This window comes from Chelmon rostratus, chromosome 19, assembly GCF_017976325.1.
Source record: "Chelmon rostratus isolate fCheRos1 chromosome 19, fCheRos1.pri, whole genome shotgun sequence".
Classification (NCBI taxonomy): Eukaryota; Metazoa; Chordata; class Actinopteri; order Chaetodontiformes; family Chaetodontidae; genus Chelmon; species Chelmon rostratus.
This window is the reverse complement of record NC_055676.1, coordinates 1,451,811-1,473,643: the sequence shown is the minus strand read 5'-3', so window position 1 is coordinate 1,473,643 and position 21,833 is coordinate 1,451,811. Positions and strand designations below refer to the sequence as shown.

Sequence of the window (21,833 nt, the reverse complement as noted above, 5' to 3'; positions counted from 1 at the left end):
CAGAGTTACCTGTACAGAGGTATTTCAGCAGTGGATTTTGTACTAAAATGGCCAGAACCTGGAGAGATGCCCTCTGACTCAAACTGCTGAAGCTCCATATTAACTTCAACAGAACTTTCAAATGCATTTATGCTCAGAATAAACGCTGCAGTCCCCCAATGTGTAACACTGCAGTGGCATTAGGCAGGGATCTCTTCACCACCAGTATGAACAGGAAAAGGGAACGACTGTGCTCAATAACTCTTTAAACATACAAACAGGCATGTGAAAAAAATCAGAAATTAGCTTTTAACATGCATGTGATCTGCCCAGATTTCACACTTCAATTCATGTGCCAACGGCCGAAAACTGATCGAATTAACCTAATGTGTATTTTGACAGTAAATCTCAAGTAGATCATTGTGAGACATTAAGATGATGACATTATAAACTCACTGCAGGTCTAGATTGTCTTGATCTATGTCTAGTATAACAGTGTACAGCATTCACTCTGCTATTTAAACAGTAAATTAAGCTAAACCAAAAACACATTTTCTCGCTTACCTTTCATGATTTCTAGCCATGCCAATAGATTTGGTGTTATTTGTCCACATTATGAAATATTTGAATCAGAGATTTTCACTGTTTTCAGTGTTTTGTTCCATTCATTTCCACTGTATTCGGGTGGAGGCAGAGGTTTCAGAAATGAAAGCATCTGCATTTGTTTGTGATCAGCTGAACTGATGCGTTTAATATCAGTGTTTTCACCTTCTTTTACCTTCTGATACTCATATTTTCTTTCTCCGTTCTGTTGGAAAAGTCTAAGAAGTGATCAAAATTAGATGAACAGACTTCATAGCTGCAGGTAAACTTTGTCACCTCTCACCACCCTCTCAAATAAAACCAGTACCCGCCCACACAAAAAACAGAGGTTGTGTGTCACGTACCTCCTTGGACCGGTATTTGTTCTTCAGTTCTCCGTGCAGAGTGCTTCAGCGGTGTAGTTCGTCCAGCTGTCTTACTGGAGCTTCTGGGAACCAGCAGAACAGAGCGACTGGGAGATCGAGCTCTAATGTGAAGCACTCCCAGCGTGTGGGAAAGAGTGCTCTCCTGTACCTGCTGGAAACAAGGGAGGGGGGACGTCCAGAGGAGAGACAGGCAGAGGGAGGGAGGGAGAGTAAGAGGACAAATTAGAAAATGGTCCTCCCATAATAACACTGATAGCCCTGTGACACAGTTTCAGGTAAAGCCCAGATGTATGAAAAACTTTGTTGAGCTGCTATAAAATCACTATAGAGTTATTTGCTTGGGGGGCTGATCCATCTAATTTGACAGGTTCTCCTCACCTCTTATCTCATCCTCAGTTGTTTTCTTTCCATCATCGCCTCCTCCTTCCTTTGGGCTTTGAACATTTTCCACTCATTTTAATGCAGTTCGTACACTGTAGACACACATGTGGAATTGTTTCTGGCATAAAACAATAACCAGGTTTAACTGATACTCATCATCTCACTCGGGACGTGTTATAGTTCAAGGTAATTCCGCAGAGTAAATGACACACCACAATTAGCTGAAAAAAGTAGAGCTTGTGCTGTAATGAGTGACCTCACTGTATGGAAAAATATTCCCTGGTGAAGTTGAACATAATTAGTGAAGAATACCCCTAAAATCAGGTCACAGCCTTTTACAAACACTGTTCCCTGGTCACCGTCACACAAATGAAGGAAATATTTCTGTGGATGTTTGTTAGTGATCCAAACAACCTCAGAAGTGTTCTTGTGTCAGTACTTTTAAGTTCAGTGAATCTTAGTGGAGCTTAGCTATATCTTTCAGCCTGCCTATTTATACCTAAAAAAGATGAGCTGTCTGTTAACATCATGTCATATTTTATCACATCAGATCTGAGGCAGAAATATGCTCTATTTGGGAACACACTGTACATGAACAGTGAACATGAGTGTTGAAAGGTGAAATACTTTAAGATCCAGTCAGGGATTTCTTGGCAGAAATGTAATATAATATTCATAGTTATGTTTTCATTAGTAAACTAAGAGCCACTGTGTTTTTGATACCTTACAATGAGTTCTTTTATCCACAGAGGAAGCAGGTCCTCTTCAGGCCTCTCTACAGTTGCCCAGAATGGACAAACCAAACGCTGCTTTAGAGGTTTAATACACATGTGAATGCCAAATAACATTTGTCTTAAAACAAAACATGGAAAAGGTTCTTTATAATTGGCCCAAGTGTCCATGTCCGAAACAAACACGGACAGACTAAGTTTCCTCATCGACTCCACAAATATCACACCTGTAATACACAGATATTTGAAATCTTTCACATACATTTTTCACTGGATCAATTCTACGTAGACTCTTCTCCTCGATCTTATTTGTAACATAGAGCTTATCAGGAACACTCCAAACCTCATGTCATTGTCTTCCCCTGAAGAGAAAATAGACCAAACCACTTTAATGATGATGTTTGAGTTTGTCACTCATAAATCTATGATCATATTTTTCTTTTAATAATATAATTTTGATCTGAAATATATGATCAAGAAATGTATTTAAATCAGCACAAAGTCCCATGTGTACATATGCCTTTACTGTACTGTGTAGAACTGTGTGGAAAATCCTCTCAGGATGGAAGAGGTCCATTCAGAAGGGACTTGCTTCTGAACATGAAGTGTTAGTTGTTCCTCAGAAGGTATTTGTTGGGTGAAAATTGCAATAGTTTTCAAGCAACCTCACTGATTGTGTTTGCCTTTGGAACTCTGAAAGGATTAATCATTTCATTCTGGCCAAATGAAATGATTGGATGGCCTACCTGCCAGTCTACCTGCGTACCTGCCGACCCACAAGGACTGGGTAGGCAGAAGACTGGGGCACACGAATAACAGAGAGGGTGCAGCCAACATTTCTCAATATTAACTTGACAGCTGTGAGTTCTAACAATAGCCATGTTTGCTCTTTACATTCATTATGATCATGGTTGGCGTTTTCTTACATGTGAAGGACACATGTCGTAGCACAGTACACACACACCTCTGAGCTGAAGTAAGAGTGAGCACAGTGACAGTGTCGTTCAGCAAACTGCATACTGCTCATACTGTTCCCAACCGTGGGGGGTCAGGCACTGCATGCTCATGTGTTTCGGGGTGGAGGCTTTGCAGGGAGGCCTGTAGGGAGGGGATTTTAGTTGGATGAGTTTACTTTACTGTTGCGGGTTTCTCCAACATTACCAACCCCAGCTTCAAATATAGTACAGTGTATGACGTGTATGATGTGGATGTATATTTCAGTGTGACACATGAGAACTGGACCCTGCCAGCTCAAGGTGCACATTCTGATATTTCAATAACAGACCTTCCTCAGAAAAGACAGTAAGAGTGGACAGGTTTAAGTCATCAACACCAGCCTCAAATTTGCAGCCACTTTTGTCAGCCATTATTCAGACTGTAAACTCTGAGCACAAGGCATCACAAAATAACAAAGATGAAACCAGAGCGCTGATGGGCTGGTTGCCCCTCCAGAGCCGCCGAAGAACACAGTTGCAACAATTTGTGCCGCCGTACTGTCACGTGGTCACAGTTTCAGCTTGTTTGAATGGTTTCAGGCGGGACAAACAGCAGCTGGGACTACAGATGTTACTTTACAGATTTAGATAGTTAATACAAAATATAATCACAAATACATTATGATGTAATTCACAAGCTACCCAGCAGTATATATAGTAAAAAAACGAAAAACATCAGTAATTATAATTCAGTAATATAATATAGATTATTCTGAAATGGGCCATTATGCATAATGAGTACGTCTACATTTTGTACTGTAAGTATATTTGGATGATAATACTTTTGTACTTTTACTTCAGTAAACTTTGGAATACAGGACATTTACTTGTAACAGAGTATTTCTACACTGTGGTGTTGTTACTCTGTCTTAAGTAAAACATCAGGGTACTTCTTCCACCACTGATTTACAGTATGTATGCATTAATACTTTTCTCCTGCTTCCATGGTCGTAATTACTCCCATCCTAATGTTAAGACATTCACATCAACACGCACAGCAAGTGAATATCAATGACTCTTTAATTTTAGAATATATGCAGGGAGAGGGCAGACTCCACTCCACTACTCTTAAAATACACAAGTCTATCAGCATATACACAGTTGCCAGTTTATTAGGAACACTGAGCTAACCCTAATGCAGTCTAACAGTCCTAATAAATCCTCCCTTCATGAAGCTTCTTTGTTCAGTTCTGTTGTTTAGAGGTGTTGATTGAGCGAACCTACACACAGAGAGCTGTTTCTGACTATTACACACTTTGTTGCTTTTTGGATCCTTTCTAGATGACAGGCATCAAAGTCTGCAATCAGACTCTGTTTGTTCCCCAGTGAACGTGCTTGATAAACACTGAAAATGAATGGGGTTCAGTGCTGGAACTATCGAGTGCCCCACGGCATGCATCACTTCCGCATTTTAAGTGTCGCAACTCTTTTTTTCAACGGCCCTGGTCCCTTCGACTTGACAGCCAATCAGACGAAATGCTACGTAGCGTACGTAACACAGGAGTGCACGCCAGGTTGCATGTTACGTGCAGAATCGCTAGTCTTGTGTTGTCGATTATTTTAAACCTGCCCATGTGTATTATCGTGTGTCTAAACATGTTTTGGACCTGAGGACTGCGACACATCGTTTGAACAGTTTGTGATGAACTTAGTCGCAGTCGGAATAAGCGATACCACGGAGAACTCGCTTACGCTTTGTGAGTAAAATGCTAGCTACTTTTAGCTTTTTTAAGATCAGCTGGTAACCTTACCAAATACGGTTATTAGGATAACAAACTGTTAGTTAAATGGCGATTTAACTGTTGTTCTTGCTGTTTAGTTACTTGCTCGAGGAAACACTGGACTTGGAGAGTAGTATTAAGTTAGAAGGGTCACCTAACAGCTCGGTACACCTGGTGACCTTCCTGACAGCAGGGTGTGTGTGACTGACTTCTTGACTCTCTGTCGGCATGTGGCCGGAGGACTGACGTGTGAACCAGCATGTCAGCTCCTTGCAGGGCCGTCAGTGAACGCCTCTAATCGGACATGTCATTGAGCTTCTGGTCGTGCGTTCGCCTACAAGCATGGCTCGCCGCTCGGTGGTGAACTTGGTGCGCTTTGGGAATCGAGCTGTCAGTCTGCTGTATGGGAGCTCTGTTCGCCCCCTCCACACTTCAACATGTAGCAGCTCATCTCAGCCAAAAGCTGGATTCAAACCGGGAAGGGTCGCAGTGGTGACGAAGACTACGCGCTATGAGTTTGAGCAGCAGCGGTATCGCTACGCAGGGCTGTCTGAGGAGGACTTGAAGCAGCTGGTGAGGCCTGCCTTTCACTTTCCCTTGTGATCTCCCAGGCAAAACAAACAATTTCTTTGAGCTTTGCTGTGTCCCTGTTTTGCAGCTTGCTATGAAGGGCTCCAGCTACAGCGGCCTGCTGGAAAGACACAACATCCACACCAATAATGTGGAGCACATCGTGAACAGCCTGCAGTAAGATTGGCCACATTCCTACCAGCCAAACACTGAAGGTTTGTCTTCTGTTTGTAAAAGCTCATTTCTGACTCTGTGTTTGCAGGAGAGAAGGTATTGAAGTCCAAGTGGTGAAGAGAGGAGAATACGATGAAGAAGTGGTGCGATGGGCAGATGCCATTATCTCTGCTGGGGGTAGGTGTTTTTGATCATTTGTTTTTGCAGTGTCCTGATCTCCAGCCTCCAGTGCTGTCACATTCCTTCATTACAAATACAGAATACACAGACTACACGTTCCATCAATTCCACAAGAATTTATAGTATAGTATTTATAGTAATTATCTTAACTATTTGTGTGAATAAGTGAACTCTGAATAAAAGAATCTTCCTTGAACACCGACTGTTGTGTCCAGGCATGATGGACAGAATGGGCAGGACTTTAACTTATTCAACCCAGAGGGCAAAAAGTCACGTGAACAAAGGCTTCAAACACACAATACAAGTTCTCTAACTGCAGTTTGTTTTGTCAGGTGATGGGACAATGCTACTTGTTGCCAGTAAGGTTTTAAGCAAGGACAAACCAGTTGTTGGAGTAAACACAGACCCCGAGAGGTAAAACACTTTTCAGGAAGGGCTCGGATTGTTAAATGTGTGCAACAATTAGAAGAAGAAGCACTTGAGAGAAGCTTAATATACCTTCACATTGTGCCTATTTAACAGTGCTCTTATATTCAGCTGACTTCATTACATTTCTGTCTTTCAACTAAAGGTCAGAAGGTCACCTGTGCCTGCCTGTGCGCTACACTCGTGCCTTCCCAGAGGCTCTGGAGAAACTCTGTCGTGGGGAGTTCAGGTGTGTAGCTACCCACACCTGACTTACTGACATTTTCTACATTCTTGAGCAAAAAAGAGCATAATAAGTCATTTAATGTTTTGTCTTTTATTATTTATTGATCACGATACATCATATTATGACCAACTAAGACAAACTGAAGAGGCACTCCACAGATTTTACACATTACATTCAGTTGAATGATGTTTTCTTTAGCTCTGGTGGAGCTTTGCAAAGTCTGAAAAAAAAAAAACATCCTCTGATAATGTCATCAGGATTATCTCAGCTTTGGCTCAGAGGCTACAACTTTTAATGGGAGAGACTGTTAGAAACTGGGACCAGGAGTTTGAAAGACACGAACATTTGCCAGGCAGCGAAGGACTGTGGACTAAAAGTCAGGATATCTCGGCCGTTCTTTTTTTAATCTGTCTCTCGTGAGTCCTCTGATTTCTGGAAGTGCCATACTAAATCACTGGTGTGCTCCTTCAATAACCCTGAAGTGTGCTGAACACCTCACAGCCTCTTTGGTGCTTTCAGATGTTTAGGCGTGTGTTTTAAACTTGTTTATTCCATTAAAAGGAAAAACCTGTCACGCTGTTCTCACTGCATTCACGATAGGCTTCAGAGTGTAACTGTACATACTTAAAAGATGGTCCTCAGGTTTAGATTAGCCTGACAGTCCTCTGTACAGCAGATCTTGTCCCCTCACCTCTCCTGTGCTGCGTTCAGGTGGCTGTGGCGTCAGAGGATCCGTGTACACTTAGAGGGCACAGGAATCAATCCCACCCCCGTGGACCTGCATGAACAGCAGCTGAGCCTGGAGCAGCACAGTCAAGCTCACCGCATCACCACCATGGATCTCCAGCGGAGTACGACTCCAGCACTCATCATGTGTACCTGTCCCTGTCCTCCTGTCTGCTCTCCCGTCTGACTCGCTGTTGATTTTGTACAAGATAAAAGATGTAGATCTGGGTTAGACTGTGTCTGTAACGGGCTGAGGGTGACCTAGGAACTTGATCATTATGTCTGTTGATGTCTTTGTTCTCCTGCTAATCTACTAATTCAATGACATCTGATTTCCCAGAGACAGGAACACTCCATGAGAGCTTCTTCAAGCCCAGTCTCCTCCCTATCAGGAGCCTCAACGAAATCTTCATCGGAGAATCTCTGTCCTCCAGGTACCGCTGTCATCCAAACTGATGCACAAAACTCCTTCTAAACACGGTGGACCTGTGACTGTGTGCATGTTGTAACCCTCATTAAGCTCTAGCACCTTCATCCCCATCGGGATCGGGAATCTCAGTCCACCGCAGGGTGACGTTGAAACGCCTCAAACCCCATGTTTCCACAGGGCTTCCTACTACGAGATCTCTGTGGATGACGGCCCCTGGGAAAAGCAGAAGAGTTCTGGACTCAGTATTTGCACAGGAACAGGATCCAAAGCCTGGTAAATTTTATACGACTCAACTTTCATCTTCACATTAAGTGTTTCACTTGTGCCTCATCCTCATCTACTTTGCATTTAAGAGCTAGTAAGTTTTTATTGTTTTTCCCAAAGTTTAAATTGCAAATCTAAAAATGAGACATTAAGGCATAGATAAGAAAGAGTCAGAGAGAAGCTGTGAGCAGATATTACTCCTGTATGTTTGTATTGTAGAACAAACACAATGTCGTTAATAAGAGTAGCTTCCAGTTAAAACCAGTGCTCCAAAATAATAATAATAAACTGTGAATTGGCAATCCAATGGCAAACAGCGTGTTCAACTCATGATGATGAGCACTAAAAGCTTATGGAAACAGGTAATGAGTGGATTAACTCAAATCTCTGAAAACGTGGTTGAATATAATCACTAGGAATGGCTTGTTTGAAGACATAAAGATTCTGAGATGGCGCTCTCATGATCTTCATTTTACCCCAAACAAATTGGATATGAGCTATAAGAGATGGCCTAATCAGGGCCTCTCGTCATACTGGACCTTGTTTAGTCAGGGGACACAGCAAAGACCACACAGGTTAAATAATAGTGACCTTTTTAGATTTGCTCAGGTACGCCATCACATCAACAGCTCTGTCAGAGAGTCAAAAGGCTTTCAAAAATAACCTATTCAAATCTTTATTAATGGAACAGACTCAGGCTTAAAGGAATTATAGAAGAGACTTCAAGGAGAATAAAGTGGGAAGTTCCACTTATATAAAACAGAAATGGAAAAGGGAAACAAACAAACAAAGGAAAATACTTAATTTTCAGTGGAGGACGTCAAACTCAGCCTCACAGAAAACGTTTGGCTGGAAGAGTTATCACACCTGTTCAGAAGTCTCACCTTTCAGGCTCTTCCAGTGCAGCAGCAGCTCCCAGGAGGCTAACAGCTACCATTTGTTTTGGTCTGTCCAAACCTAAACACATTTTGGACAAAAATCACTGATACTTGAGATGAACTCTGAACTTTTTGGACTTCTGCATTCAACACCTATTAATATAAAACAAATATTTATGTGGAATATTGTGTCTAGCTGGTAGAAAAGCTATTACCAAGAAATGGCTTAAGCCAGACTCCCCATCTATAGGTCTATAGGAACCACCTTCTCTGTGTGGCTTCAGAAATCTAACTTTAAGTAATTTGGGAACATGTATACAGTATTTCTCATCTTTACACATCTACTTCAAATGACAAACACGCTCATGAACACGAGCCCATGTTCTATTTTTGTGTTCTGTAACAAGTTGAAAAGATAAATCAGCCTGTAGAAGTACCTCACTGACTGTGTGAACAGCTGCTGGTATTCCAAATAAAAGAAAAAAGAGTAGAAATACCAGTGTGAGCTCACCAGTACACAGTAATCTGACATCCCATGTGTTAATCCACCTGTCTGCTGTGTGATGGTGTTTCTCTCTCGGTGACCACAGGTCATACAACATCAACAAACTTGCTGAACAAGCTGTGGAGGAGGTGCTGAGAATCGGTATGTGTGTGTGTGTGTGTGTGTGTGGGGGGGGGGTTGTGATGCTAAAATCTTTGTGAAACTGAAAGTCTAAAGTAAACCAGGCTTTTCTCTGAATGCGTCACCTGACCTGAAACAACATGTGTGTTTCAGGAAAGTCCCAAACAGGTCTTGATATCCCACTTAATCACGACTTCATTGAAAAAGGTGAGTTGATAATCGTCTATTATTGTTGTGCATTTTTGTGCATTTGGTTTTATTTGAGGATGGCGTCTGTGTGCGTTCAGTTACCGATGAATACAACGAGTCTCTGGTGTTCAGTCCGGACGACAGACGTCTGTTCTACAGCATCAGGGAGCCCATCGTCAACAGAGTGTTCTCCAGCAGTCGGCAGAGAGGCTTCGCCAGCAAGTCAGTGCACGTTGCTCAGTCTCAGATCAGCAGCTAAGAGTTCACGCTGTAAAGATGTACCCGTTGAACGCTGTGATGCCTCTGCCGCTTCAGGGTGTGCGTCCGCTCGCGCTGTTGGGACGCCTGCATGGTGGTCGACGGCGGGACTTCATTCGAGTTCAACGACGGCGCCATCGCAACGATCGGCATGAGTGAGGAGGATCAGCTCCGCACAGTCCTGCTCGAAAACTGAGCCGAGCCCAGAGACACAACACTAGACTGTTTCTGTCCAGGGCTCGAAGAGACCACCAGGCTCCACATGTTTTTATACCTGGGGGGAAAAAGGTATTACTGTTTGTTTTATTAAGTATGTGCATTGTGAATTTTTCCAAATGATTTCCAAATCACTCACGCTTTTTAATCCCCCCCCCCACACACTATCTGAAGATTATAACAGGTTAGAATCCATGTTGTAGATATTGAGTCAAACAGTATTTAAAGTATGTTTCTATTGACTGTCTCTGAGCAGAAACAGATGAGAGATCAGGTGTAATGAGGGCTCGTGTTAATGAATTGTTAAGATATATTAACATATATATCTGTTCTGATTGGGTGTTGGTCCATGTTGGTTGGAACACTGAGTTACTCTGTCAGTAAAGCTGACGCCTAGCCTTGATGATGTTGCATGTCTATGTGGGGATCAAATGCAAATGGACAGATATTGTGATGTGCTTTCACACCTTTGTAGCCATGGTTAATGACTTCTGAAGGACAAGAATGAAGGTATTCTGTTTTTTTACTGTCAGCAAACCCCAATCAGTCGACTCTCGCCGCTTTCTGACTTCTCTGAATTTCCCCAAGTCCATTGGTTCCTACTGAAGACGTAAATCTTCAGTAGAAAAAGCTCACAAATATATAGTTTCACTTAAAAATGGGGCTCAGTAATTTCTTTAAACTTTATTCATTGTAGTTTTTAACAAGCATTACTCAAATGTATGAAGTAGTGTTTTTGTTGGGGACTGTTTTCAAAGGTGGATTAATGCACATTTGGGGCAGCAAGTGGGACTGAGTCAGAATAAACTACAGTGTGTGTGTGAGTGTGTTCGTGGTCATGAACATACACACTGAAGTGCACCGCTGTGGCTCATTGGTGTGTTTTTAATAGTTTATGCTTTTGATACACACACAACACTTGTTAGCAGCATGCATTCTTTGTTATATGGGATTTGTTGACAAGAAAAAAAACTGAATATCAGCAGACTTACCCTTCGTGCTGAAAGCATATAAAAGCGTATCTATACGGTGAACTGAAAGCACAGGGCTGCTTGTTACGGCTTGTTTGTTGACTAGAGATATTTTTGGAACATAGCTTATATTTTTTTCTAGCTGTTTGAGCCACTTGGGTCCTGAAAATGAAATTGGAGAGGAAACAGTGAAGTGCACCAAAAACAGAACTCCATGCGTAAAAGGGATATTTTGCTCCATGTTTTAGGTCAAAAACCTGCCCTGTAACATCTCACAAAGCAGGAAAATTAGCTTTGGAAGTGTTACTTTAACCGTGGCATGTGCCCCTGGTGGACAGGACTAATATTTCCAACAAAAGCTTCATTATTGAAACTGATCTCATCTGATAGAAAGTGAGACTAACAAAACTGAAACCACTTGACGCTAAATGCTTGAAAGATACTGTTCTGTGATGTCGAAATATAAAGAGGACACAGTGTAGTCGTGGTCATTTTTGATATGAATTAAAACCGACAAGTCTCTTGTGCTCACTTTGAGTTCTACTCGATGTGAAAAGCATCTCTGGCGCACCTTGTCACACCTCCCTGCCCTGGACCGTGGGACCAGAGGGGGGCTTTTTGAGGATTAGTTTATGATCAGGACATTGTGATCCGTGTGCCAAAGGCAGGACTCTTTATTAAAGTGTTGTCAGTATGTTAGGATGTGTATTGTTTTTGAATCAGATAAAGTGGTATGAAAACCAACTGCTTGTGTACTTCTTTCAACTCATTATTGCCTCTGTTATCTACAGGACATTTACTACCAATGAGCTGCTAACTGTTTGTCTTTGGACAAACACGTGCAGACTGATGGCGACTCTAAATTGCCCTTACTGCCCCTACTAACTGCCTGTGAATGTGAGTGAAAATGGTTGCTTGTCTATGTGTCAGCCCTGTGATGAAGGGGTCACCTGTCCAGGATGTATCCAGGATGTATCCCGCCCCCACCCAGTGTCAGCGTGGATCATCGACAACATCCCCTCCCTGCAGCGCTCTGTAGGATGAATGCTTATGGATCACGCATGTTCACTGTGTGTGAGCGGGTTGACTGAAAGGGTCAACAAACCAGAAAACATTCCTCTTGTCTCCATGCAGAAAGTTGTGGTTCTCTTCAGGTCTTGGACACCACAACTATTTTCACTGAGACTATTGGTGGAAAGCACTTCCAGTCACAGTAGTGACAGACACACTGATTCTGTAAACATGTTAACATTAAATCTTTGATATGAAATTCCATTCACCTACATTGTGTCTTCAACACAACAGTGAGTGAACAAACCCTTTCCACTGAGACACTGAACATGACAGTAGCACACGAGCAGTTACTAAAATGAAATGAATGATGCTGCTTCAGTTTCAGGATCCTGCTTTGTTCATAGCTGCCGTGGATTGCTGAGACCAGAGACATTGTTAATGTTATTAGTAAAACCTAAGTCCAAACGTCTGCTGTGAGACAGGCTGTGATTGAGCAGATGATGTTGATGTTGGGGGGTGTGTGTGGGCACTTTCTGAACAGTTGATGCCCCTTACTTCTTCCAACTCAGTCACTTGTGATGTCAACACTATTATCTTTGATTTAATTTCCACTACACAGCCTTTGTCTCTTGCTAATAGTGTGCTCTGCATCGTGGGTATATTTTTTTCTATTTTTAGTATTATTGTAAGATGTGGTTATTCTAATGCAGCCTGCGAAAGCAACTTGATGTACTCACCTGTAATTTAGTAAAATCTTGAGCTACTCCACATTTATCTGACAGATACGGTTGCTCGTTACTTCACAGAATACACACATTTTTCATAAAAACATAAGCTTATAAAATACAACACATTGTTAAAGATGAAACCAGTGAAGCCCAGTATTTTTGTCCTGTGGCCCCTGACAAAAAAAAAAAAAAGGGTGTAGTCTTGGGTTGTTAGCAGTTCCACCACAGAAACAGTCCCAGGTGGTCTAATTAACTAACTGCTCAGGGGTTTAAGTCATCCAGTATTTTATAAAACAGGCTAGAGACATGAATATGAATTTTTGTGACAGACCCGTCTGTCCTCTTAATCACAACCCAAAATGTATCTGGGGACCCTGCGGAGGGCCTGACCCCTGCGTTCTGAACCACTAAACGAGACACACACACAGACACATTAAAACTCGTGTTCCATTAAAGTTCAGTCTGTATGACAGTTTATTGAGACAGAGCACTGAGCATACAGCACATGTACACTGACATACTGAGCACATTATAAAAAGCAGCTGGACAGAAGTCACACGTACAATATTGATAGCCTGGTCCAGTGGTTACAGCAGCACACAGCGAGATGTGTGAGCCTGCATATCAACGCATTGTCTGTTCAGCAACCAAGTGAATCGACAGCTACGTCCACAGCTGGTTTGACATTCAACATCCTGATTCATCGTTTCATTAAAACCTCTTCGACTGATCTTTCATTACAGTTGAGAACAGCCTAAGAGGTCAACGTTTCAATCAAGCCTTTTAAACCATGTTTCCCTTACAAAGTACTTTAAATTAACACATTATTAGAACCTAAAACAGATTCAAAAATCCACAAAAAGTTTCTATTAACACATTCAAACAAGAACTGGATTCAACATCCAAATGTGTCCTTCTCAAATAAAGTATTACATTTGTCTAAAAGCGTGCATGTGCAGTACTTAAAGGCTACTGTTAGTGCCAGCCAACACTAAAAGCATCTTCTGTAGGAGCAACAAACAGTAAAACATGGCTCCATCGCTGCACGATGGGCCGGACTCTCTGTGTGTGCTGGAACACTGCAGGATCAAACACTCAGAAACAGAATCCTACTCAGCTTAAAAACATGAGGGAGGTGTGGCGGCTACAGTTTGAACCTCAGCTGACACTTCCTGTTCCACATGGTGCGGTCGCCGAGGCAGCCGGCGAGCCTGCTGGCAGGCGTGGGCCGGGCGATGCTGGAGAACGGCCTGGAGTTGATGGAGACGTGAGGCATCTCCTTCTTTAGAGAGGGCAGGTGGCTGTTCTGTACGACGCCGAACACGTCCAGCAGGCACAGCATGGGGAACATCTTACCCAGGTCCCTGGAAACACGACGCAAGTTCAACTGTAAACTTCCAAACTCAGTCACTCAAAAAGCGAGAGAAGCAGGGACAGCAGCGGGGGGGGGACTCACGTGAGAGCAGCGAGGTGAATGTGATAGCAGCGACTCAGGGACAGATGCAGCAGATACTTCAGCTGTTTAAGGACAGGGAAGCAGTCGGCCACCAGCAGAGTGCTGTCACTGTAACACAGAGGAACCAGGGTGAATACTGAACGACAGACGTGCAGAAACTTTAAGCTGCATCCATCTGCTGTTGGATTCTGATTCCTGAAGACTGTGGAACAATCAGAAACCGCATCTGACATAGCATCCCCCCGTAAAGTTGGTCAGATGTGTTCGTTGACAGGCGCCTATTTACACAATCGCATCAGATCATATGAGAGAGCATTCAGGAGTAGCTGTGTTACTGCTCAGCATATACAGGACATACAGTAGTACTATCGTAGTATACAGGATGAATAGAAGAAAAAGGCTCTCACTAACATGAAAGAGCCTCTAAAAACAGACTTGACCTGTAAGCTATTAATCATTAAACATCATGAAGAACTCCATGTTCTTACCTCAAATCTAGAGTTTGAATCAGGGGGCATCTCGCCACCAGCACCTTCACATCTGTGAACACACACACACACACACACACAGAGACACAGAGAGAGAGACACTGTGATGGCAGCTAACAATTAAAAACATTTATGTATTAGATATTATTTTCAATGTGCATTTAAGAAATGTGGTAGAAAGTTAGACTGATTGTCAACATTGTTAAAATCACTGCTGTAAAAAGAGCCACAAAAAGGCTAACTAGCTGGAAATGAAACTGCTCTGCTGGTACAGAGATACATTATGTTGAGAGACAGAGAGAGCGTGGTAGCATGGACAGAAAGTAGTTTTAGATTTGCATTTGAAAAGATTGGAAGCAACTTGCTTTGAAGCCAAAATATATCAATATTTTAGATACCGAACATCTGGAAGAGCACAAAACAAAAAAAAGAGTGGCCATGTTCTCATGTTCAACCCACTGCCACACCAAAAAAACTCAACAATGCTGTGATGATGGCGATGACATGATCGGGCAGACGGGCACCCTCTCTTACCATCTAGCGTGAGGCTCTCTCTGTAACCGCTGAGGTTGAGGTGAGTGACACCGGAGCTCAGATTACTGACAACACTCTTCACGTGATTATTGTTGAAGTCACACCATGATATGTTCAGCTGCTCTATACTGCACAGGGGGAAAACAAAGCAAAACACACACAAGGCATTAGGAAATGGCAGAGACAGAGGATGAGCTGCTGTCTTCGGTTATAACAGGGTTTGATGGAACAGACGGAGCGGCTGACCTGGAGCACGATTTGAGCATGTCAGCCAGAGCGGGAGCAGAGAAGCCAGAGCAGCCGCTCAGGTTGAGCTGCAGCAGGTTTGGGTTTTTGGACAACGAGCTGAGAGAGAGAGACAGAGGACCAAATAATCAAACATCATCCAACTGGATCAGTTACTGAGGGAGGACCACAGGTGCACACAGGAAGCAACAGTCAACACACAAACGAAACGAAAATTATCCTTTAATATTCATTCATTATGTTTTAATGTAAAGAGCAGATTTCTAGAAAAGTCAGTGATGTAGAATTATTATTGAGGATTCCGAGGAGACTGAATCAGCAACATGTTTCACACCTCTGATGAAACAAAGCAGGAAAGGCTGTGGTTCAGTGGTGGCAGCGGGAAGACAGAGTGAGATGGACACTAACCTGATGATCATGTCTGAGAGCTGCAGACCCTCCAGGCTCAGATACTCCAACTCCCTACAGCGACAGATGATGCTCTCCAGAGCCGAGGTGGGGATGATGGAGCTGGACAGATCCATCTGAACCATCTGCAGTGGGCTGAACAACAGAAAAGACAAAAGAAGGGCAAGACCATCAAGTAGTTTCTTCTTTGAAAAACATCACTTCAGATGTTTATTTTGCTTTTTCAAACGAGGGCTGTGAGATGTTTCATGTGGGAAGTAAGAAAGTGACCCATGGAACCACAGCGTGCATTAGCTCTGTTTAGCACCACACACATTTGTATTTTTAGAAATACTGGCAAAAGGCAGATACGATCACATCCATCCATCCATCCTTTTAGCATAAACAGCTGCTGGACTCACCCTTCGCCTGTGAAATCCAACTCTTCTACAAAGGAGCGAGGGCAGCGCAGCCTGTGGACTCCGGTCTTCAGCACCTGCTGCAGAGCTGGACCAATGTGGGTCAGACCCTCCAAATCCACACTGCGCCACAGAGAATCATCAAACCTGGAACAGACACGCAGGCAGATCCCATCTGTAATGTCTCAGACAATCTGCAGACTGAACTGCTTCTGATCCTGTCGCACTGTTAAACACACACTGTTCCTTGCTGTCAAGAGAACGTACAGCTAAATATAAATACAAGCAACCTTGAATTCAATTATCTTGAAGACAAGGATGCATCACTACATGTAATTTTTATTTCTATGAAATAGGATAATGACAGAAAGTTGAAAGTAACACAGTGACTGAAGCACCTGGAAACACACTAGGTTTCACATTTCCCAGAATACATGTGAAAAAGCTACAGAGAAGATGCTAATGGACAAATACAAGTACATTTGGAGAGGACTTTAAATCCCTAGAAGCTGACCTTAGATCAGAAATCCTGTTTCACAGGCAAGCTTGTGATTTTGGTGAAAATAAATCTATATTTGACACATTGTTCCTGCAAGAAGAGAACTTTCTTTTTGCTTGTCCCTCGTACTGTGGGTGCTTTGTATGCAGGTGTGGCATCAACGTATTGCTTTTAAAACTTTCCCTACACAAAACAAGTGCCCGTCATTGTTTTTAGTGCTCTGATAAAACCACTAAAAATTTAAAACATTTACATTTTGACATAAATTTGGTTTGGGCTGACATTTACAATGATGTTTGGGTTTAAGCTCTGTGCTAAATCAATGACTTTGGTGACTGCAAGAGCATCAAGAACTAAAGTGACAAGAGTGATACTGGGTCAAAAGTACGGGAAACAGCTCGTCAGGACCGAGCTGGGTGGAAGAACCTTTCATTCCTGTGTCACCTTCTCAAAATCACTGGTGCAATCTACTCGAGAGAGAGAGACTCACGCTAGGCGATGCCAACGCTTGCAAACTATAGACATCCTGAGGAGGTCCTGCAGAGGGAGGTAGAAAAGGATCCTAAGCAGCAGCTCGTCAGGTAGGTGATCCCATGAAAAACCTGCTGAGGGAAATAATGTTGGAAAAAGAGCAAGTGTGACAGTTTATCATAGCTACAACCAATGCACTGCAGCTGGAGGTTTTAAAGGAGGTCAGAACATAGCTTCCTACCTGACGTGGCTTCTTCTTTCCTCCTCGATCTCCTGGCGAGGACAAAGTGGTTGCAGTCATTCTCTTTCCCCTTGCTGATGAGCCGCTGTTGCTTGTGGCTCGGGGACCACTGCTGGATGAGCTCAGTGGGGGTGCATTCAGTGTCCAGGCCTTCGCTCAGAATGCCTCTCGACTTGCGTTTGTTGATCCTCTTGGACTGAGACAACATGGAGCCCTGAAGAGTGAGGCAGGGCAGAGCCTGCAGGGGCATGCTGGGTGGAAGGACAAACTAATCAAACACGTTCATATTCAAATGGAGGGGTTACACAACACTTTGGACAGTCCTGTTGTATGAACATCTCAGCGAACGATCCGCTGATGAACTAACACTTCGCTTCCTCCAGAGACGAACCTCTGCCTGCCCGCCATATTGATGCAGCTACCCAGCGGAGTGACCGCGCAAATTGTAATTGTAAAAGAAAACACAAATGCTTTGTCACTTCCATTTCAAGCGACGTATACATGCAGAGTTACACTGGATACTGATTTTCTTATTCCGTAGGTACTCTGCAGTTTGTTAGTCCAGGAAAGACGCATGGATAAACCTGGAGGGAGGCCTGCCTGACATGAAGGCGCGGTAACGTTATCGATTATTAGCTTCGGTTTAACACTAACCTGCGACTCAAAAACACACATTATTTCATTTTTATCGTTTATCAAGTGTGATTTGCAATACCATTAACGTGAGTTGAGAGAAAAATGGTATTTCTGGAACTGGAACACAACAGAAATAAACTTGCGTTTGCTCATTTTCACAAGGATGGCTCGTTGAAAATTAACTACGGTATCACTCGTACAACTACTTCACAGAACAAAGAATAAATACATGCGTAACAATACCCTTCTCTTGGCATCTCCTCTAGGTCAGATAAGATGTTGGTTAAGAAGAAAAGTGCACATGAAGAAGCTGGCTGTCTCCACCCTCCTGACGGGACTCTTTAAACTCACCGCCAGCAGCATGGCGCCCTGTGTTTACTACGTCACTGGCGTGTTGACGTCGACCATCTACGTCGTGCGTCTCACTGAGTGGCCCATGTGGCGTTTCGTATTGCTCGTTTTTTCCGCGTTTTTTAAAGTTATGCTGAAAGAAGCGTCTGTTTTTTGCAGTTTTTGTTTTCCAAATTGAAGTTAATAGAAAACCATGACACCAAATGTCTTCTCCGCAAGCACACTATTCATCTGTTAATGAGCACAAAGGCGTGGGGTTTAATGAGGGGATAAGAATAAAGAGGACAATGTTCATAATGTTTCAGATGGACATGGAATGGCCTAAAGGTCCTCAGTACATGCTCCTTCCACCTCCCTGCTTTTTTATTTCACAATGACAGGTGTGTGTTTGTCCTCTTTTATTCACTTTTATTCATCACCTCTCATCAGAGCTCAAATTCTTGTGGCACAGACAATATTGCACAAGTTCCTGAAAATCAGTAAGTTACAGTTACTAGTTATTTCTCATAAAATTAATTGATTTACTGTCCATTATCAGTGTAATGATAGGCGTTATTAATACACCCAACCACAAAAGGACAGCAACGACAAGTGTTCCAATTTGTAAGCTTTCATATATTGTTGGTCTGGTCAATAGGATTCAACTAGAATTACTCAGAATTAAGCACAGTGAGAAGAATGCTGATTTAACCATTGGATACTGTAGTTATAGGGACCAGAATTATAAAGACAGCATTCAGATTTCTACAGATGCATCAAATGATCCTCAAACAAACACATCAGGGTCTGCAGTAGCTGTGTCGTTACCAAGCGGGCCTTAACAGGAGAACATCAGACTGTTTGAATGTATATACTCTGGAATTGTATGCTATGTTGATCGTGATAGTGATTCTGCGGCAGCCTTTACAAGCATCAAATCAGGCAAAGCCTGAAGTCATCAGGATCTGTTATATGAAATCTTGTGTGCTAACTCCAGAATAGTGAGGCCAGGGAAAAATGTAACATTCATGTTTGTCCCAGCACAAAACTAGAGAGCAGACAAACTGGCAAAGGAAGCAGTCAAAAAAGGAATGGTTTAATATCCAATGATCAAAATTTGAGAGGAAAGGCATAGGACAAAGACTTCTCAACAGTGGCAACAGCATTAGGATAATCCAATAAAGGGAGACATTTACATTCAGGGTATTAAGAAGTAGAGGAAATAAGAGGAAAGTCACATGAAGCAGGCTGAGAACTGGGCACAACAGCCTTAACAGCATGCTTTTCATCACAGGAAAACACCCAACAGGCCTTTGCAATCAGTGTCATCAGAGACTGAGACAGCTGAGCATATTCTTATATCATGCAGTAAATTTTTACATGACAGACAAGAACTGATGACACAGTTATGGAAAACAGGGCGGGTGAAGAAGTCCGCAGGATTTGGTAGAAGAAAACCAACACAGTGCTGGATGTACACAGATAAATACATACATATGAGAACCATAATAATCACTATGATGAAAAGCAAGCTCACATTGCCTTCACTGTCTTGCGCCACTGTGAAGTCCAGGAGCGTTTGATCATAAACAGGAAAATCTTGGGAATCACTGACAGGTCATCTTTGAGTCCAAGTGAACATTCATGTCAAATTTGAAGAAATTCCTGAGATATTGCGTTCAGGCAAATGTCATGGCTATCACTGGTGTGGATGATGAAGATAAAAATAATGATAATGACAAATAAAAAGCAGAAAAAGGACAAAAGGAAAAGTTTTTCAGGGCATGTTTGATTGATACTGCAAATGTTTAGAACTGATCACTGCATGTGTATGTGTTAAGTTTAAAAAGTGGAGATGTGTTGTAAGCCTGCCTCATCTGACAGGCTCGTCTCTCCTCACTCCTCCATTCCTCCTTTATCCAATTGAGCGACTGTTAACAATAGAACACTACAACAATTGAAGCTGTTGTATCTTTAGAAAACCTATGTTATTCTGCCCAGTTTCAAAAACAACATGTGTGCCAGATGTCATTTATCCCCGGAGGCCTAGATTCCATAACCTAGGTTGCACTGTCGGCCAAGTTGCTGGTTTTACATTAGATTGCTTGATTCCATCTGCAATGAGTTACATTTATTTTCCAATTGAGTTCAATTAAAGGAGTATTATTCTGTCCTCCGACAACACTTTTTGTTTGTATTATGGGATCTTAACTTTTGTTACCCTTCGATGAATGATGGTCTCTAACTGGATCTCTCTCACAGCTTACCATTTCTGTCTGACTCCTAAGTCACTATTCATGGCAAGATCATCTGCTGTAAAGTCTGACAGTGCTGCATCCCCTTTCATGGTATGCTCTAATCCACAGACACAAATACAGACACAACACTTGTCACTTATTTTTCAATCAGAGACCTCTGGCACAGCAGGAGCAGCACTGGACGACTTCAACATTACCTGATTGCAGCAGGTCCCTCAGTTCTACCACTGACTCTGTTAGAGGTTTGATCTCATCTCGTCAGCCTCTGAGTACCCTGATACTTCAACATGTAGATTACGAGGCCAGGGATCCAACCACCGTGGACCGCTCTACCTCCTGAGCCTCACATACAGCTCCCATTCATCATTGTGACATCCCATTCATTATTATCCAGCTCTCTCAACAATGCTGAGCATGCATTTAAAACCATTGCTCTGACCCAGAGCTGAATCACAAACCTTAAACCTTCACAGGCAAAACAAGAACGTCAAGTTTAGCACCTGAACCGAACATGCAAATGAGTTTAACTTGGTTCACCTGTTTAAAACAAGCTGGGAAGAAAGAAACCTAATAAAACTATCACAGTTATCAGTCAGCAGGGACTAATATATTTACCCATGAAGGATAATGTCATTTACATTATTTGGAGTTTGGAGCAGTGCTATCATGTGATGTGATTTGTTTCCACGACCCAACTGAGAGCAGCCTATTCGAAGTACTCTGGTCCATAAACTACCATTAGAACATTAACATGATCCCGAACATAACTATAACTTATCCCTTTCAAATGACAATGTAATCCATTTTGGGGAGCTCTGATATATAGCTTTGTACTTCATACTCAGATACAGGAAAATAGGAGGATGTTAAAATAGTTTTCCAGGACAACAGTTTTTTCCAGGACATTTTACTTTTTCTGTCATTTTCCATGTGTCTTCCATGACTGGAAAACTGGTCAGCTGTTTTCCAGGATTTCCAGGAGACGTGGGAACCCTGGCTAGGTGCAGTATATCCAGCTGGGTTTTGGTGGGCTGGTCTGAATTACAAGTACCTATGCAAATGTTATCTATGGCCTACCCCTGGAGGGGGTTTAGAACTGTAACAGTGTGTCCCTATTCCTGTAGATCGGCTCCCTCCTACATTCCTATACAGATGCAAGTATCATGATCTTCAGAGTGTCCACTGCTGTGGATCTGGATTGGAGCAGGAGCGCTCCCT

At 42.6% G+C, this 21,833-nt stretch overlaps 2 protein-coding genes across 6 annotated transcripts; one reads left to right on the top strand and one right to left on the bottom strand.

Annotated features, from left to right (window-relative positions):
- Positions 1 to 4,556: 4,556 nt before the first annotated feature.
- nadk2 (NAD kinase 2, mitochondrial) lies at positions 4,557 to 11,652 on the top strand. Of its 4 annotated transcripts, none has more exons than XM_041960766.1 (13): positions 4,557 to 4,751; positions 5,016 to 5,348; positions 5,434 to 5,522; positions 5,608 to 5,696; positions 6,032 to 6,113; positions 6,271 to 6,354; positions 7,063 to 7,202; positions 7,418 to 7,511; positions 7,598 to 7,780; positions 9,240 to 9,295; positions 9,428 to 9,481; positions 9,562 to 9,685; positions 9,779 to 11,652. In XM_041960766.1, the coding sequence occupies exons 2-13, from the start codon at positions 5,118 to 5,120 to the stop codon at positions 9,915 to 9,917; spliced, it is 1,365 nt and encodes a 454-aa protein (XP_041816700.1). In that variant the 5' UTR covers positions 4,557 to 4,751; positions 5,016 to 5,117; the 3' UTR covers positions 9,918 to 11,652. The 4 variants fall into 4 exon arrangements, with proteins under 4 accessions (XP_041816700.1, XP_041816699.1, XP_041816701.1 ...); XM_041960765.1 differs by having other exon boundaries at positions 4,874 to 5,348; XM_041960767.1 differs by having other exon boundaries at positions 4,557 to 5,348; positions 7,685 to 7,780.
- Positions 11,653 to 13,106: 1,454 nt separating this feature from the next.
- On the bottom strand, positions 13,107 to 18,368 carry skp2 (S-phase kinase-associated protein 2, E3 ubiquitin protein ligase). 2 transcript variants are annotated; one of them, XM_041960466.1, is made up of 10 exons: positions 18,271 to 18,368; positions 17,392 to 17,642; positions 17,170 to 17,284; positions 16,184 to 16,327; positions 15,783 to 15,917; positions 15,375 to 15,473; positions 15,129 to 15,256; positions 14,595 to 14,646; positions 14,107 to 14,214; positions 13,107 to 14,014 (listed from the first exon to the last, which is right to left on the bottom strand). In XM_041960466.1, the coding sequence occupies exons 1-10, from the start codon at positions 18,282 to 18,284 to the stop codon at positions 13,795 to 13,797; spliced, it is 1,266 nt and encodes a 421-aa protein (XP_041816400.1). In that variant the 5' UTR covers positions 18,285 to 18,368; the 3' UTR covers positions 13,107 to 13,794. The 2 variants fall into 2 exon arrangements, with proteins under 2 accessions (XP_041816400.1, XP_041816401.1); XM_041960467.1 differs by having other exon boundaries at positions 17,170 to 17,281.
- Between the last annotated feature and the right edge of the window lie 3,465 nt (positions 18,369 to 21,833).

Coding starts and splice junctions, on each gene's coding strand:
- nadk2 (XM_041960766.1), top strand. CDS start 5,118: ATGGCTCGCCGCTCGGTGGTGAACTTGGTGCGCTTTGGGAATCGAGCT. Junction 6,355..7,062: donor CTCTGTCGTGGGGAGTTCAG/GTGTGTAGCTAC, acceptor TGCTGCGTTCAG/GTGGCTGTGGCGTCAGAGGA. Junction 7,781..9,239: donor GGAACAGGATCCAAAGCCTG/GTAAATTTTATA, acceptor CGGTGACCACAG/GTCATACAACATCAACAAAC.
- skp2 (XM_041960466.1), bottom strand. Junction 16,328..17,169: donor AAGCGTTGGCATCGCCTAGC/GTGAGTCTCTCT, acceptor TGTCTGTTCCAG/GTTTGATGATTCTCTGTGGC. Junction 15,257..15,374: donor ATGCTCAAATCGTGCTCCAG/GTCAGCCGCTCC, acceptor CCCCCTGTGCAG/TATAGAGCAGCTGAACATAT.